Source organism: Ovis aries, chromosome 3 (genome assembly GCF_016772045.2).
Source record: "Ovis aries strain OAR_USU_Benz2616 breed Rambouillet chromosome 3, ARS-UI_Ramb_v3.0, whole genome shotgun sequence".
NCBI classification, from domain to species: Eukaryota; Metazoa; Chordata; class Mammalia; order Artiodactyla; family Bovidae; genus Ovis; species Ovis aries.
Genome location: NC_056056.1, coordinates 12,185,339 through 12,201,177, shown reverse-complemented (window position 1 = coordinate 12,201,177; position 15,839 = coordinate 12,185,339). Strand labels below are relative to the sequence as shown.

The following is a 15,839-nucleotide window of genomic DNA, read 5'->3' as shown; positions in this document are numbered from 1 at the left end:
AAAAATAACTCCCATATAACTTGACGAGTGCTGCAAGAGAAGGATGAGCCACACACTTTGAGAATACAAAGAATACAGCCATCAACTACTGAGGGACGGTCAAGGAAAACTCGATTCTAGAAAGACCAGAAAACTGACTGGAGTTGGAAGAGACTGAAGACAGGACTGTAATGAGGAAGGCATGGCCAATTTTCCAGTTTCACGGAAGCAAAGTACAGGGTCCAAACCACCATCAGCCTCACACAGGCGACTGGGGTACAAATACATGCATTTGATCTTCACTAAAAATTATATGGATTTTAAACAATTTTTCAAAAGCAGGTGCTAACTTTCATGTTCGTGATAAAAGTGAAAACTAATACAATCTTTCAGGGGAGATGGTGGTGTTTAAAAGTATGCATCAAAAGCCTTAAATTTTTATATACTCGTGATTCAGGAATTCTACCTCTAGCAATTCATGCTGCTGCTGTTGCTAAGTCACCTCAGTCGTGTCTGACTCTGTGCGACCCCATAGACGGCAGCCCACCAGGCTCCCCCATCCCTGGGATTCTCCAGGCAAGAACACTGGAGTGGGTTGCCATTTCCTTCTCCAAGAAATTAATGGAATTTGAGTAAATGAGACAGAGATTTAGCTACAAATATGTCTATCATTGGGATTCCCTGGTGGTTCAGTCCTCCTGCCAATTCAGGAGACACAAGTTTGATCTCTGGGTCAGGAAGATAACCTGGGATCCCCTGGAAAAGGAAATAGCAACCTGCTCCACTATTCTTGGCTGGAAAATCCTATGGACATAGGAGCCTGGCAGCCTACAGTCCATGGGATGGCAAACAATTGGACACAACTTAGCAGCTAAACAACAACAATGTCCATCATATAGTTTAAAATAATGTGTGTGTTAGTTAGTCCAACTCTTCGCAACCCCATGGACTGTAGCTCACTGGGTTCCTCTGTCTATGGAATTCTCCAGGCAAGAGTACTGAAGTGGGTAGGGAGCCTTTCTCTTCTCCAGGGGATCTCCCAAATCCAGGGATTGGACCTGGGTCTCCCACATTCCAAGCAGATTCTTTACTGTCTGAGCCACCAGGGAAGCCCTTAAAATAAAGCAAAAGTTAAAATTATCAGGTCAAATATATCATGGCTCAAATGGTAAAGAATCTATCTGCAATGCAGGAGACCCAGATTCGATCCCTGGGTCGGGAAGATCCCCCGGAGAAGGGAATGGCTACCCACCCCAATACTCTTGCCCCTAGAATTTCATGGACAGAGGAGCCTGGCAGGTTATAGTCCATGGGGTCGCAAAGAGTCAGACATGAGTGAGTGACTAACACTTTTACTTTCATATATTATGGTATAGATTCATTAAATGAAATGGTAGTTCACACTTTAAAAGGTATGAGTTCTGATGATTAAAATGGTCACACGATATCAATGGCTTTCTTTTTTTTTTTTACTAATGTAATTAATGTAATTACCATTATACTTGGTAAACTAGTATTATATGTATATTATGTATAATACATTTAATTAAAAAGTTTCATGAATTGATGCTTATCCATATTATCTATGCTATACTCTGATATTTCTTGTTCAACTCCATTTAAAAAATGCTTGCTGTGACCCATTGAGTTGATTTTATGGTTTCACTAATAGGTGACTACTTGCAATTTAAAGAAAACCATTTTTAGGTTGTAAAGTAAAATCCCAATGGCATTTAGTAATCATGACCAAAGAGTCAAACTGTGTGGCACTCAATATACCCAGTAAATTATAGTTGTACTGTACGCTGAATTTCTGTCTCTTTTGAAAAAGGAACTGCTCTTCAGAGATCTTTGCTTTTCCAGATACCTGTACCAAGTGGAGTTAAATGTTGAATAAATGAGTTTTCCAAGATCTAGAGTTCAAACCAGACTGCATATTTTGCTCTTTCATTCATTCACTCACTCCACAAACATTCACCGAGTGCCCCTGTGAGCCGTTAACTGTGCCAGGGCTGTGCTCACAACCATGTAGAGACTAAATGCTTAAGAGTTATGATGTAGTAAGTGGGATAAAAGAGGTATGGAAACAAACGTTATGAAATCCCAGAGAAGGCAGTGCCAAACTGTGGGAGCATCATATTGACAGAAGTGACATTTGAGGGGTGCCTTATAGAACAAACAGGTTCAGCCATGCAGAGAAGCAAGGGCATCCTAACCAGAGGGAAGAGCATGGAAAGAAACACAGAGATGTGAAAGAGCATGAGGCCTTGGAGAATGGGATCACTCTGCTTGTGGCCGGGAAATGGGGTGTGAATAGTGAAGAGACACAAGATGAGGCTGAGAGGTTGCCTGGGGTCAGCGTCTAGCTTGTGAAGAAATGGATGCTGCATAGAAGGACTGGAAATTACTCTGGCCTGGGGCACTGCGGATGCTCTGTAAACAGTATCTTTCTTCTCTTGCCTTCTTCCCTTTCTCACATCAATGAAGACTGCTCAAGGTGGTTTCTCTGTCTCTTCACAGACTTAGAAACCTCTTGGATATCCCTCCAAAATCCCACTAAGAAACAACAAGAAGTTTAAGTGATTTAATATGCAACATTAAATCATTTGTGATTTTTTTTAATCCAAAGAATATGGAAAAGAAAGAGAAACTACAGTCCTGAAGACATACAAACCATAAAGCCAAAAGCCAAGATTCAAGTGTTTCAGGAGACAGGAGGAAAGATGATTTTTCCATCATACAACTAGTAATAATGATATCACAGAAAATTTAGAAAATGTTAACTCATAACTTTACTATCCTAATATACCACTGTTGATAAGTTGAAAGTTTTTTAAAAAAATCTTTTACTTCTGAGTATCTGGGTGGTGTTTTTTTTTTCACTATAGTTATAGTAGAGATATCATTCAATATTCTGCTTTTTTTTTTTACTGAATTGTATCCATAGCATTTCCTGTGTTGCCCACATTCTTCATCCTCATCATTTTTTAGTGACTGTATGGAACACCAGTGGAATAAATCACCTTAAATACTCCCCTTAATTTTGGATATTAAGGTTGTTTCCAATTTGAGTTAACATAATGTTATTTGGTAAGGTAGCTTTCTCCATTTAGAAGTATCTGTCAGAAAAAAATCTTGAAAGTAGAATGCATACAGTCAAAAGGGAATACGTACTTTAATGTCCTATTACATATATCATCACACACGAAAGCCTGATTTAGAAGAGCATCAGTCAGGTTATAGAAAGCATGAAGTAAAAGAAAGGAGAGTGTATCAGATGGTAAGGGTCTTCATATACTCATGCATACAGAAAAACCTGTGAGTTTCAGGCCAAAGAATATAAGAAATGGCCCTGACTGAGCTCTGGGAAATCAGTGATAAAGTGTGGTATGTCCACATCACTGGAAGCCTGGAAGAGTTTGAGCTCTCTTTTACCAAGCTTTTTAAAAGCCCTACAAACTATCCATTGGCTAAACAGCATACAGTTAACACTCTTGAAGGAACAAGAGGTGCTCTTTAAATTTTAAGAGGGAAACATGAAGAGTGTTTAGTTAAATGGCTGTAGAGGGAGGGACATGATGTTTCTGTTCTCAGCATCCACATGGGCTTGAGATGAACGTGAAGTCTATACACAGGCCTTGACATCAATAAAAGATGGACTATCCTGGCCATATTCCTTCCCCCAAATCCACAGCTAGGGAACAATACAATATTGTCAGTGAAAGCAATACATCTGCAAGTTTCATGATCCCACCACAGTACAACAGCGTTAACCTTGCCAAATTCCTTTTTTTTTTTAAAGGTACAAAAAACTAACTGAGATCGGATTAAAAAATTTAAGACTAAATTGTCTAGGTAACTAGTAGAAAGCCAAAGCCATCCTGTCTCCAAAGTAACCCCTGACTCACGTTTATAAATCATGTGAAAATCAGCAGAGCTGTTCTGAAAGCTACTCAATGTTAGAACTTTAAAAAAAAATTAATTTCTAAGTCCTCTTCCTTTTAAAAATTTACTGTATCAAGTCATAACTAATATACAGTAGAATGCATACATTTAAAAAGCACAATTCAATGAGTTTTGACAAATATATACATCTGTGTAACCATCACCACAATCAAAAAACAGAACATTCCCTTCACCTCAAAATGCTCTTTGGTGCCCTTTCAATCAGTTCCTGCATTCTCCATCCCAGGCCAGGGTAACTGCTGGCCTGCTTTCACCCACTATAGACTAGTTTTATCTCTTTTAGATTTTATATACAGGAAATCATACAGTATATTCTCATATGTATGGCTTTTTTTCCTCAGTGTAATATACTCAAGATTTATCCACATTGCTTTGTGTATCACAAGTATGTTATAATGAATAATGACTCATGCAGTGAAAAATAGGAATAAAACATTGTTTATCCATCTAGTAGCTGATGGACATTAGGGATATTACCAGGTACTCTTTACCATGAATAAAGTTGCTATAAACACTCATGTACAAATCTATTTGGATTATACATGTTCATTTATAAAATAATGGATAAAAACCTAGGAAAGGAATGACTGGGTTATACTGTTGGTATACGTTTAACTTCAGAGAAAACTGCCAAACTGCTTTCCAAGGATTGTACCATTTTATGCTCCCACCACCAGTGATGAAAGTTTCAGATCAGTTGTTCTACATCTTTGCTAAGAGCTGTTATTGTCAGCCTTTAAAACATTTTTTTAAAGTCAGGCATGATATACTTACAGTAAAACTTACCACTTTCAATGGCTAGTTTTATGAATTTTGAAAGATATATATAGCCATATAACCATCCACACAATCAAGATATAGAACAGTTTCATCATCCCCCAAATTTCCTTTGTACCCCTTTATACTCAGCTCTTCCTCCCACCCTCTGCTCCTGACAACCACTAGTTTGATTTCTCTCGATAGTTTTGCCTATTCCTAAATGTTAAATAAAAGGATTATTTCACTTGGCATAATGTGAGAGTCACCCATTTTGTTGGATGGTACTCAGTTTCTTTTGATTGCCAAGTAGCATTCCATTTTACAGGCATACCACTGTCCTCTACCAGTTGACGGACATTTGGAATGCTTCCAGTTTTTGGTGATTATGAACAAAGTGGTTAAAATACATTCACATACATGTGTTAGTGTGCATGTAAGTTTTCATTTTCTTGGGTGAATACCTGAGATTGGAATTACTTGGTCACATGGTAAACAATTGTTTAAGATACTCATTTTTAAGAAATGCACTGTCTTTTTATTTTAGCCATACCAGTACCTTCCTTGTGATATTAAGTAACACCCTCACAGAGCATCTTTCCCTGTGCTTATTGGCCATTTGAATATCTTTTATTGTTAAGCAAGTCTTTTGCTTACTTTTTAACTGCGCTGTTGTCTTATTCAGTTTAAGGGTTCTTTATTCCGGGGAAAAAGTCCTTTGGCAGATATAAGTATCAAGAGTATTTTCTCTCAGTCTGTGGCTTGCCCCTTTGTTCTTAAGATGGTGACTTTTGAATAGAATCAATTTTTACTTTTTATGAGGTTCAATTATGACTTCTTTTATGAAGTGTGTTTTGTCTTGACTAAGGAAACTTTGCCTACCTCAAGTTCATGAAGATTTCCCCCTATATTTTCCTCTATTCATTTTACAGTTTTTGCCTCTAAGGTTAGGTCTACAACCATTTTGGGCTAATATTTGCATGAGGTAAAAGTCAATGTTCATTTTTTTCCCACATAGATATCCAGTTCTTCCAGTAGCATTTGTTGAAGAAAACTATCCTTTCTCAGTTGAATTATCTTGGCATATTTATTGAAGATCATTAAACCACTTATGTTTGGGTCTAATTCTGAACTATTTATTCTGTTCTATTGAACTCTTTTTACCTACAGTGTTGATCTACATTGACTATAACTTTATTGTAAGTCTTAAAAGTAGGTAATTCAAGTCCTACAACTTTGTTCTTTTTCAACATTGTTTTGGCTATTCTAGATCTTTCGCATATTCATGTACATTTTAGAATCAGCTTTAGCTGTTTTTTCTTTTTTAAGCCATCTGGAATTTGGGCTGGGATTACATTGAATCTATAGATCAATTTAGGGAAAATTAACATCTTAAAAATATTGAGTCTTCCAGTCCAAAAAGTGGAATATCTTTCCATTTGTTTAGGTCTTTTAAATTATTTTCTCAGAAATGTTTTATAGCTTTCAGTATACAAATCTTGCACATATTTTGTTAAATTTATTCCTAAGTATTTTGTGTTTTGTATGCTATTTTAAATGGTACTTTAAAATATTTCATTTTCAATTGCTCATTGCTACTATATAGAAATACAGTTGGTTTTGTACACTAACCTTATCCTGTACCTTTGCTAAATTTATCAGATTCCCCCCTTCAGGATTTTCCATATACACGATCATGCTGTCTGAGTAAAGACAATTTTTCCCTTCTTTCTAATCTTCAGTGCTTTTATTTCTTTTACTTTTCTTAGTGAATGGTTAGAAACTCAGTACAATTTTGAACAGAAATGGGCAGACACCCTTTTTTTGTTCTCATTCTCAAGTGTAAAGCATTGTCTTTCACACTAAGTATGATGTTAGTGGTAAGTTCTTCCTACATGCTCTTTATCACAATGAGGATACTTAAGTTTGCTAAGAGCTTTTATCAAGGACAGATATTTAATTTTTCCTAAAATCCTTTTTTTTTGGGGGGGGGGTTATGTTTTGATACCGCTTTCCTTTTTCAGTCTGTTGATATGATAAATTACACTGATTTATTTTCAAATATTTAACCAGTCTGTACACATTTGATCATGATATACTGTCCTTTTCATACACTGTTACATTCAATTTGCTAATATTTTGTTAAAGATTTTTACATCTATATTTATTAGGTATATTGGTCAATAGCTTTCTTTTCTTTGATTTTCATGTCAGGGTAATGCTGACCTCAAACAGTAAGGTGGAAGGTGTTCCTTTCCTGTTTTCTGAAAATGTTAGTGTAAGATATATCCTTAAAGATATGATAGAATCAATCAGTGAAGCTATCTGGGCCTGGAGTTTTCTTTGTGGGAAAAGTTTTAACTACAAATTTCTTTAATAGTAATATTTTCATATTTTCTATTCCTTCTTCAGTCACTTTATATAACTTGTGTATTTCAATGTATTTGTTCATTTCATCCAATTTTTCAAAATTATAGGCATCAAGTTGTTCCTAATATTTCCTTAATTCCTTTTTTTCCTCTCACAGTAAAGTTGCAGTGATAATGGAGAGATTGCCCATGCCCAATTTCTGTTTCCCATATCTCACATTACCATGGCCCATGTCGAGACTAAGAAACTGACACTGGTATATTATTACTAACTGAACTCCACACCATGTTGTGAGTTCACCAGGTTTTCCATGAGTGTGTCTTTTCTAACCTAGGATCCAATTCAGAATTCTACACTGTATTTTATTGTCATGCCCCTTTAGTCTCCTCTGGTCTGTGACAGCTCCCCAGTCTTTCCTATGTTTTTATGACCTTGATAGTTAATTTATTTACTTTGTTCTGAACTGTGCAGCATGTGGGATTTTAGTTCCACCTGCAGCAGAAGTACAGAGTCTTAACCACTAGACTGCCAGGCAAGTCCCTGGCCTTGATAGTTTTGAGAAGTACCTGACAGAAGGTCCCTCAATTTGAGTTTATCTGAAGGTTCTGTCATGATTTGACTGGGTTTCTGGAAAGAATATCACAAAGGTGACCTATCCTCTTCATCACGTCATATCAGAGTTACACAATATTCACATGACATCACTTGGTTAAGGTAGTTTCTGCCATTTCTCCACTAAAGTTCTCTTTTTCCCTTCACATATTTTAGTTTTTGAAAGTGATTCACTAAGTCCAGCCCACACTTAAATGTGTAAGTGTGTGCTTGTGGGTCGGGGTGGGGTGGGGAGACGGAGATTAAACTCTTTCTTCTAAACAGGACAGTATCTACAGATATTATTTAGAAATATTCTATAAGGGAGATTTGTCTCTTCTCTCCTACCAATTCTCTTTATTAGTGTTTGTATGGTATATGTTTTCTATTTTACTTTTCATCTATCTGACTCTATATTTACAGTGGAATTCTCATAGATAGCATATAATTGAGTCTTTTAAAGAGTAATTTAATATTTTCCAATAAGTGGATTATTTAGACCATGCACATTTAATGTAATAATCAGTAAGGTTGGATAAGTCTATCATCTTGCTAACTTTTCTATTTGCTCCATCTGTGTTTGGTTCCTTTATCTACCCCCAACCCTCGCCAAATCTTTTGGATCTTCATATTATTGGCTTATTAGCTATATATCACTGTTTCATTTTTTTTCCTTAGTGGGTCCTCTAAGGTTTACAATACACATTTTTAACAGTATACTTTCAAATAATATTATACTACTTTATATAGAATTTAAGAACCTTAGCACAGTATACTTCCATTCTCTACCTGTCCTTTATGCTACTGAGTTCATATATTTTACTTTCACGTATAGCACATAATACACAGATATTATTTACTTTAAATATTCAATTATCTTTTATAGAAATTAAAAGTGAGAAAAGAGTCTCTTCCATTTACTCACATATTTACTACTTCTGGTACTCTTCACTCCTCACTGTCCAAGTTTCTCTATGGTATCATTACTCTCCCATGCGAAGAACCTCCTTTAACGTTTCTTACAGTGCAGGTCTGCTGATAATGACTTCTCTCACTTTTATTTGTCTGAAGAAGTTTTAAATTGTGCCTTTATTTTAGACGGATATTTTCACTGGATATAGACTTTGAGGTTGACAAACATTTTCTTCGTTACTTCAGAAGTATCATTCCATTCTCTTCTGGTTCATGCTGTTTCTTACAAGAAGTCTTCTGTCATCAATTCTTTCTTTTATATAATGTATCTTTTTTCTTTAGCTAATGTTAAACTTTTCTTTGTATCACCTGTTATCATGATACACTTCTGTGTGGTTTTGTTTGAGTCTATTAGGCTTAAGATTCATTGAGCTTCCTGAAACTCTGAGTTTACTATTTTCATTAATATAGAAAAAAAAAAGAATGCCCATAATCTCATTAAATATTTTTTTCTGTCCCTCTCCTTCTTCTCCTTCTAGTTCTCTAATTACACATATGTTAGTCCTCTTGATATTATACTAATGGCTCCTCGAGGTTCTTTTTACTTTCCATGCTTTTTCAGTCTTTCCCTTTCTATGCTTCATAATGGATAGTTTTTATTGCTATGTCTTCAAGTTCATTGATCACTTATGCTTGAGTGTCTAATATCCTTTTAATCCCATCAGTGAAAATTTTATTCCAGGTTATTATATTTTTCAGCTCTAGATATTCCCTTTCTTTCTTTTTATATCTTCCATTTCTCTCCTAATTCAGTTCAAGTCTTTCTTTAAAATGATGAGCATACTTATAACTTTTATAATGTCTACCTTAAGGTTCTCATCTGCTAATTCCATCATATCTGTCATTTTTTAGTTTGTTTCTATTAACTATATTTTGTCTTGGTTATAGATTACATCATTCCTGATTCTCAATATGTCTAGTATTTTTTGATAGGATGCTAGATACTGTGAATGTTACATTGTTGGGTGTTAGATTTTTAGTCTCTGTTAAAAGTGGGTAGAAGTTTGTTTTGACAGGTTCATTTTCCTGTATATCAGGTTGATCCTGATAAGTTTTAAAAAGAAATGGTTTTATTTAAAACTTTTTACTGAAGTTTAACAAACATACATAGACAAAAGTACACATATCACTCATGTCCTGCTTGATAAACTCTTGGTCATGTACCTGGCACTCAGATCAAAACCCAGCACATTACCAGCATCACTCAAGCCCTGTCTTATGCTCCTCAAGGCTTGATTTTTAAGCTATATGAGGGCAGGGCTAAAATTACCTTTATTCTAAAGCTAATTTAGACTACTCCACCAGGACATGGCCTCTGGGGTCTCTAATGATTGCCTTAGTGATCAACAAGCTCTCCTTACTTTGGCTGGCTAGAGCATGAATGACTCCTACTCTGTGGAAGCTCCCCTCTACACATGGGCAGATCTGTCTACAGCAGATGACTCAAGAGGACTCAGTTAAGATTTTTTTTTGCTGAGTAGCTCCCTTGTATCTGGTACTCCAACCCACAAATTTAAACCACCTCCCCCTCAAACTCAGATGTCTAACCCCTTGATTCAGCAAGACTGTTGTGCTTCACTGGGGAGTCCCCTCTAGCAACAGAATCTAGAAAATGCTTCAAGGCAGAAAGCCACGAGGACCAGAGGCTTCATCTCAATTGCTTCCTTTCTCTCAGGGATTATATTCCTGCACTGCCTGCTGTCCAATATGTGAAAACAGTTGTTTTCATATTTGCCCAGAGTTTTATTTGTAAATGGAGGGAGGAGAAATTCAGTTCCAATTATTCCATTGTGGCTAGAAGCAGAACAAAGGCCTCTTTTAATAAAATTTCCAGCATGGATGCCATGTTTTGCAAGATTTCATCTACCAAAATAACCCAATCCATATGTCCCTTCCATCCTTCCATCTATCTATTCAATGGCTGCTACATCCCTCAGAAACAAAGATGAATAAAACTTGATTCCTGCCCTCAAAGAACTCACAATTAAAAGGGAAAGCCAGAAATGTATATTGCTGGCTGGTAAGTGTAATTTTGTAAGTAATACAGGGGCTTCTGAGAACAAAGAGAAAGGTACAGTCAAATCTACTTAGAGAGGTCAGAGAAGGTTTTTACAACCTTACATTTAGCCTAAGTCTTATAAAATGAATAGAGATAGACAGATGGAATAGAACATTCGGGACAGAAGAAACTGTATGCAAAGTATACAGTAATGAAACAACATGTAAACTTGGGAGAATTATTAATTCCAAACACCTATAACATAGGGTTTGAAGTAGGGAGAGGAAAGAGCTAAAGTTATGGGGGAAAAAATGGGAGGATCCTATCAAAAAGGAGGGCCTTGCATACCATGGTGACCATCATTCACATCCATAATTCATCATCGCTGACTCCACCTACAGAACTTTATACATATTATGTTCATTACATTTAATTCTCACAACCACCTTATAAGGAAACTAAGCCTCAGAGAGCTTACATAATTTTGTCCAAGATCATATGATAAGTAAGTGAAGAAGCCAGAATCTAAACAAAGGTCTATCTTATTCCAAAACCAACAAAAGAAACCTGCCTCTCAAATCTATAGGAACTGGGAAGTTATAAAAGGATTATTTTTGTTTTCAAAAGTTGTTTTTTGTTCTTAAAATTGTGTTCATTGATGAAATGGTTTTCAGTTGGAGGAAATAAAGTTAAATTTATGTTTTAGAAAGGGCTCTCTGGTACAAGAGTAAGAAGGGTTGGCATCTGAAGAACCAGTTCCGAGGCTGCTGCAAACAGTGTGGGAGAGAAATAAGAGCTTGGATTAGGTGGTGTTTGGGATGGATGGCGAAGACAATTTGAGAAACTTTAAGAAGCACAATCTGCCAGCTGCAGTAAACAAGCAGCTTTGACAAAAGGGGAGATGGTTAGGTCACCTGGACGTACTGAATCATTGAAAGGACACAGTTCTGTACCACGTGCAGAGGACAAAGGTGTGCTGGATGAGATTTCTCCCTCTCAAGGACTTGACAGCTCACACAGCCTCAAGGAGGGCAAGCACCTTTCAACACTAGATGGTTGAGTGCCCAGTGCTTCAGTCCCAACTGCTACTGGCTCTGCTGCCACAGGCCCAGCATCCAGATCTGAGACTTGGAGGGCAAGGTCATTGCAGGTGAACTGAAACAAGAAGTTACCAGTACCAGTGGCAAAGCACAGTCACCCCAGTGGCTTTGTATGATGATGGCTAAACTCTGTTGGCTGGAACAAGTATGGCAGATGACCATCGACATCCACTACAAAGAGCTTTAAAAACAATAAAACTCGTTTTCTCATTAAAAAAAAAAAAAAAATCAAATCTATGAACCAGATCTATGAATCCCACCGAATCACAGTAACTACTGTACGGATCACTCATGACTATATTGAAGTCTTTGATGAGTCTAGAGCCCCATTCTGGAAACCACTGCTGTAGGACCCTTCACAAACCACCTTGTAAATGGGAGGTCCTTTTCATGCAGGCTGAGAACTGTTAGGATAAGGAGGGAACCACCCAACTCCGCCTATACTTATTGACAGTGATCTTATTAAAGACAAATGCAGGTACCATTTATCATACACTGACAAGATGTGAACATGGTGCCAAGCATCTGATGAACACCATAATCTCATTTACTTGCCACGACAATCTAACGATAGGCCTAATACTCCTCTTTTAAGGATGGGAAACTGAAGCTCAGCAAGAGAAAACAACTTGCTCACAGTTGTTCTTTTGATCAGGAACCAAAGATTTGGTTCCCTGATCATTTAAAAGGCATCTTGGAATGTGGCATCTTCAGGAGGTGTCTGTTACCCTCCCCCTGGGCAATTCTGTGTCTGATTCTTATTTTCTTTTGGCCTCTAATATGCTATACCTTAAGATATACGTAATTTACATGTTTGTTTCCCCTAGTGGAATATGCTCTTTGAAGGAAAGGACTAGATCTGCTTTGTCTTTGCTATTCGAAGTGCAGCACCGGGTCAGGGCACTGCCTGAGGGACAGGTGGTCCACTCCATGGTTTCTGAGCCATCAGTTGCTCATCCCCAGCTGCCTGGGGCTCTCAGCCATTCCTTGTACCTCAGATACCCCAGGTTTACGTTCTACATTTGCTCAGTAACTACAAGGTCCATACTTGAGACATCCATGACTTAGAGAGAGAACTTTTCCACTGAAAGGGAAGCGGAATAGAAACCTCAAATTCCTTGGATCAAACGAACTCAAATTACAGCCAAGAAGTCCAAAGACACCAACCACATACCCTGTCCTGATCAACAGCAAACCTCACAGGGCTGGCATTTTCATTTTTCCTATGCTGTCATCTCTCTCTGCCTCAGGGGGCCACACACACAAAGTGGCGGCAGCACGGGCTGGGCGTCATCCATACTAGGCTCCAACCACAGCTCTGCCCTCACCAGCCTTACGGTTGGTGGCAAGACATGTGCCCCTCGAGCATCTTTTCTTCCTCACCTACTCCATGGAGCTAGGATGCCAACTGAATGAGACCCCAGATGCAGAGGGCACCTAGAGGGGTGCTGGGGCCGGTGGCTCTGGAGTGACAGAGCTGGGTTCACTTCTATGGCTCCCCTTCTTTTTAGCTCTGTGGGTAAAGTAAGGATAAGACAAATACTTTCCAAGAGGTGTGACGCGTAAATGGAAGGTCAATGATGAGTGTTTAGCATGTAGAAGTCAGTGAATTGTACCCCTGTTCAACTATGGTGCAAGGAACTCATCCTTACAAATGACCCCCCAAAACCTCGCAGCGAGTTAACAGCAGAGGAGTCTGAACCCTGCTGCCAACCATTCATCAACAAGCAGCAACCTCTCCCAGACCACTGGGACTCCTGGCAGGGATGCAGGGCAGTGCCCACCGGCCACCACGTGAACCCAGACCTGCATGGTGCACGTGGTTAGGAGCACCCACCCCTTCCAGTCTGGAAGCCAGCGTGACTTTGTACACTTTCTCTCAAGCAGAGTCACGGACCTAAACCACAAACATTAGGCCTGCGCTTCTGAGGGACCCCAATCCTCCTCCTTTGTATGGATGATGGGGGAGACTGGGTCTACTTCGAATAGCCACCCGCAAGGCAGCTCTGAGTGGCGATGCGAGACGGGTGCATGGTCAGGTGTCAGTGTTGCAAACGCGGCAGCCAGGTGCTTTCCCCTAAATAGGCCCACCTTCTGTCTAGTCCTGAGGTAGCTAGGAAAAAATAGATTTAGGGCACGTGGAGCCACATTCAGAACACCAGCAGCAGATACTCTACCACATGGGAAATGGCTGGGTTTGACGATGGCACAAGGGAAAAATGTAGGCTTGAAGGGCCCCAGATTGCTCACACTGAAGCCCTTCTGTCTGCCTTTGCTGGGGTTACCTGGGGAGGTTGTTCTGTTCTCTGGACACGGCAGTGGCAATGAGGATGGCAAGACCCCCTGACTCACCAGGAAGAGAGGCTGTCTAGACCCTAGGGTCACTTCAGGTGAGGGTTATGAGAGCAATACAAAACTAAAAAAGTGAACCACTTCCCAACTTCCCTAACTGAGACAAAGGTCCCAGGGGTCATAACAGAAACCAACAGTGGTTCATAGGCCACAGGAAAACCGCAGCGGTCTCTACCCCTTCTCCTCCCCAAAGGCATGTTCATGGCCACATGAACATGTGGAGCTCCCAGGAGTCAGAACTCAAGAGCTCATTACCCACCACATCATTTGGGAGGCTCTGGAGGTCATCAAAGGGGGTTTCCAGGGTGTTGGTGTCCACATTCAGGATCACGACATCATCCAGGGCCATGTTTCTGACTTTCTGCAAGTAAAAGAAAAAATCCAGAAGAGAAAATCATTCAAGTGCCACGAAGACACAGACATTTCCCTGGCTTCCTCAGGGAAAGGGGAGTGAGGAGGAAAAGTGCCATCTGACAAAGTGTACTCTGTGGCAGGCGCAATGCCAAGCAGTTAACATGTGAGGCCATCTAACTATCACAAAAACTCTGTGAGTTTGTATGGTTATCCCCAACCCCCAGGAGTGAAAAGGGTTTCAGAGACTAAGTTAAATGCCCTGGGTCACACAACTAGGGGGAGAGATCTTTACACCCCAACATTATTATTTTTTCCTATATTTTCAAGTTAAAATAAAAAAGAAGAAGCTGAAGTCTAAAGCTCTGGCTCCAGGAACTCAGATATACAGTTAGCTCTTATCATAGTCTCATTCCATCCATCTCTTCTCATTTACCAAAGATTCCTTGTCTATCTCTCTCAGATCTTGGCATTCTTGGGTATGGAATACGTTGTACAACCTAGTGTTAACATATTAACATTTCTCTTAAACATTAAGTAGAAAGGTCATACTTTCAATTTGGTTCCATTTTCCATAGGAATCCAGTGAATCATGGCTCTCAAGTTCTGGCCATAACCCATTATTCTACTGGTATAATAACAGGAAGGGTAAGGGAGGCTTGTGCCTACCAGGTGTTCATATTCGGTGAGAGGATGAAGGGACGGTCTGGAGAAACCAAGAGCCCACCAGCCGGCAGTAATACTCTCCATGGTTTGTAGAAGTATAAGCCTATGAGCAAGCTAGTTTTCAATCACATTATTCACCCACTGCTAGAATCCACCTCTACTTCCCCTCGCCTACTTCCTACTGCCAATCTCCTTCAATCTTCTTACCCCATTATATATCAAAGCTCATTTCTTTAGAGTCTGGAACTTTCATTTTGTCCTGATTAAGCAGAAAGACCCTGTAATTTGTGGTCCAAACTGGGACACTTGCGGATATGAAAGAGTATATTATACCAGGGCAGCAGCATTAGGTGGGTTATGTGGTCACCCTATGTAGAAGGGGTCAGTTTCATCATTAGCCAACCTCTGCGCTACTGGGTATGACTGTGCAGGTGTGCATTGCCCAGCAAGCCCAGCTAGCCAAGCTGAGGACGAGATCTGCCAACCCACGAGCTTGAAGACAGGCATCAGTTGAAGGTGGGGTAGGTGCTGGTGGAGGGAGAGAGGAGATGCCCTTTCTTAATTCGTCCAAGAGCACTGTACGGGTTAGTGATGGAGCTGGATGTCCCAACGGTGGCTAAAGCCTATGTTTGCTAATGCCCTGGAAAAGGACAACAATTACAGTGTAATAGATGCTTACTAGCACATGTTCTATGCTTTACTAATTTTTTTATCAATCCCTGCAAAGTGTACCCTAT

General features: G+C 39.2%; 1 protein-coding gene across 11 annotated transcripts in view; it reads right to left on the bottom strand.

Annotated features, from left to right (window-relative positions):
- The window catches only part of DENND1A (DENN domain containing 1A), a 536,262-nt gene that overhangs the window by 171,522 nt on the left and 348,901 nt on the right, over positions 1-15,839 (bottom strand). For all 11 annotated transcript variants that reach the window (XM_060411818.1, XM_027966460.2, XM_027966462.2 and 8 more), the window contains one exon: positions 14,345-14,446. In XM_060411818.1, the coding sequence (XP_060267801.1) occupies positions 14,345-14,446 (102 nt within the window). The remainder of the gene's footprint in view (positions 1-14,344; positions 14,447-15,839) is intronic.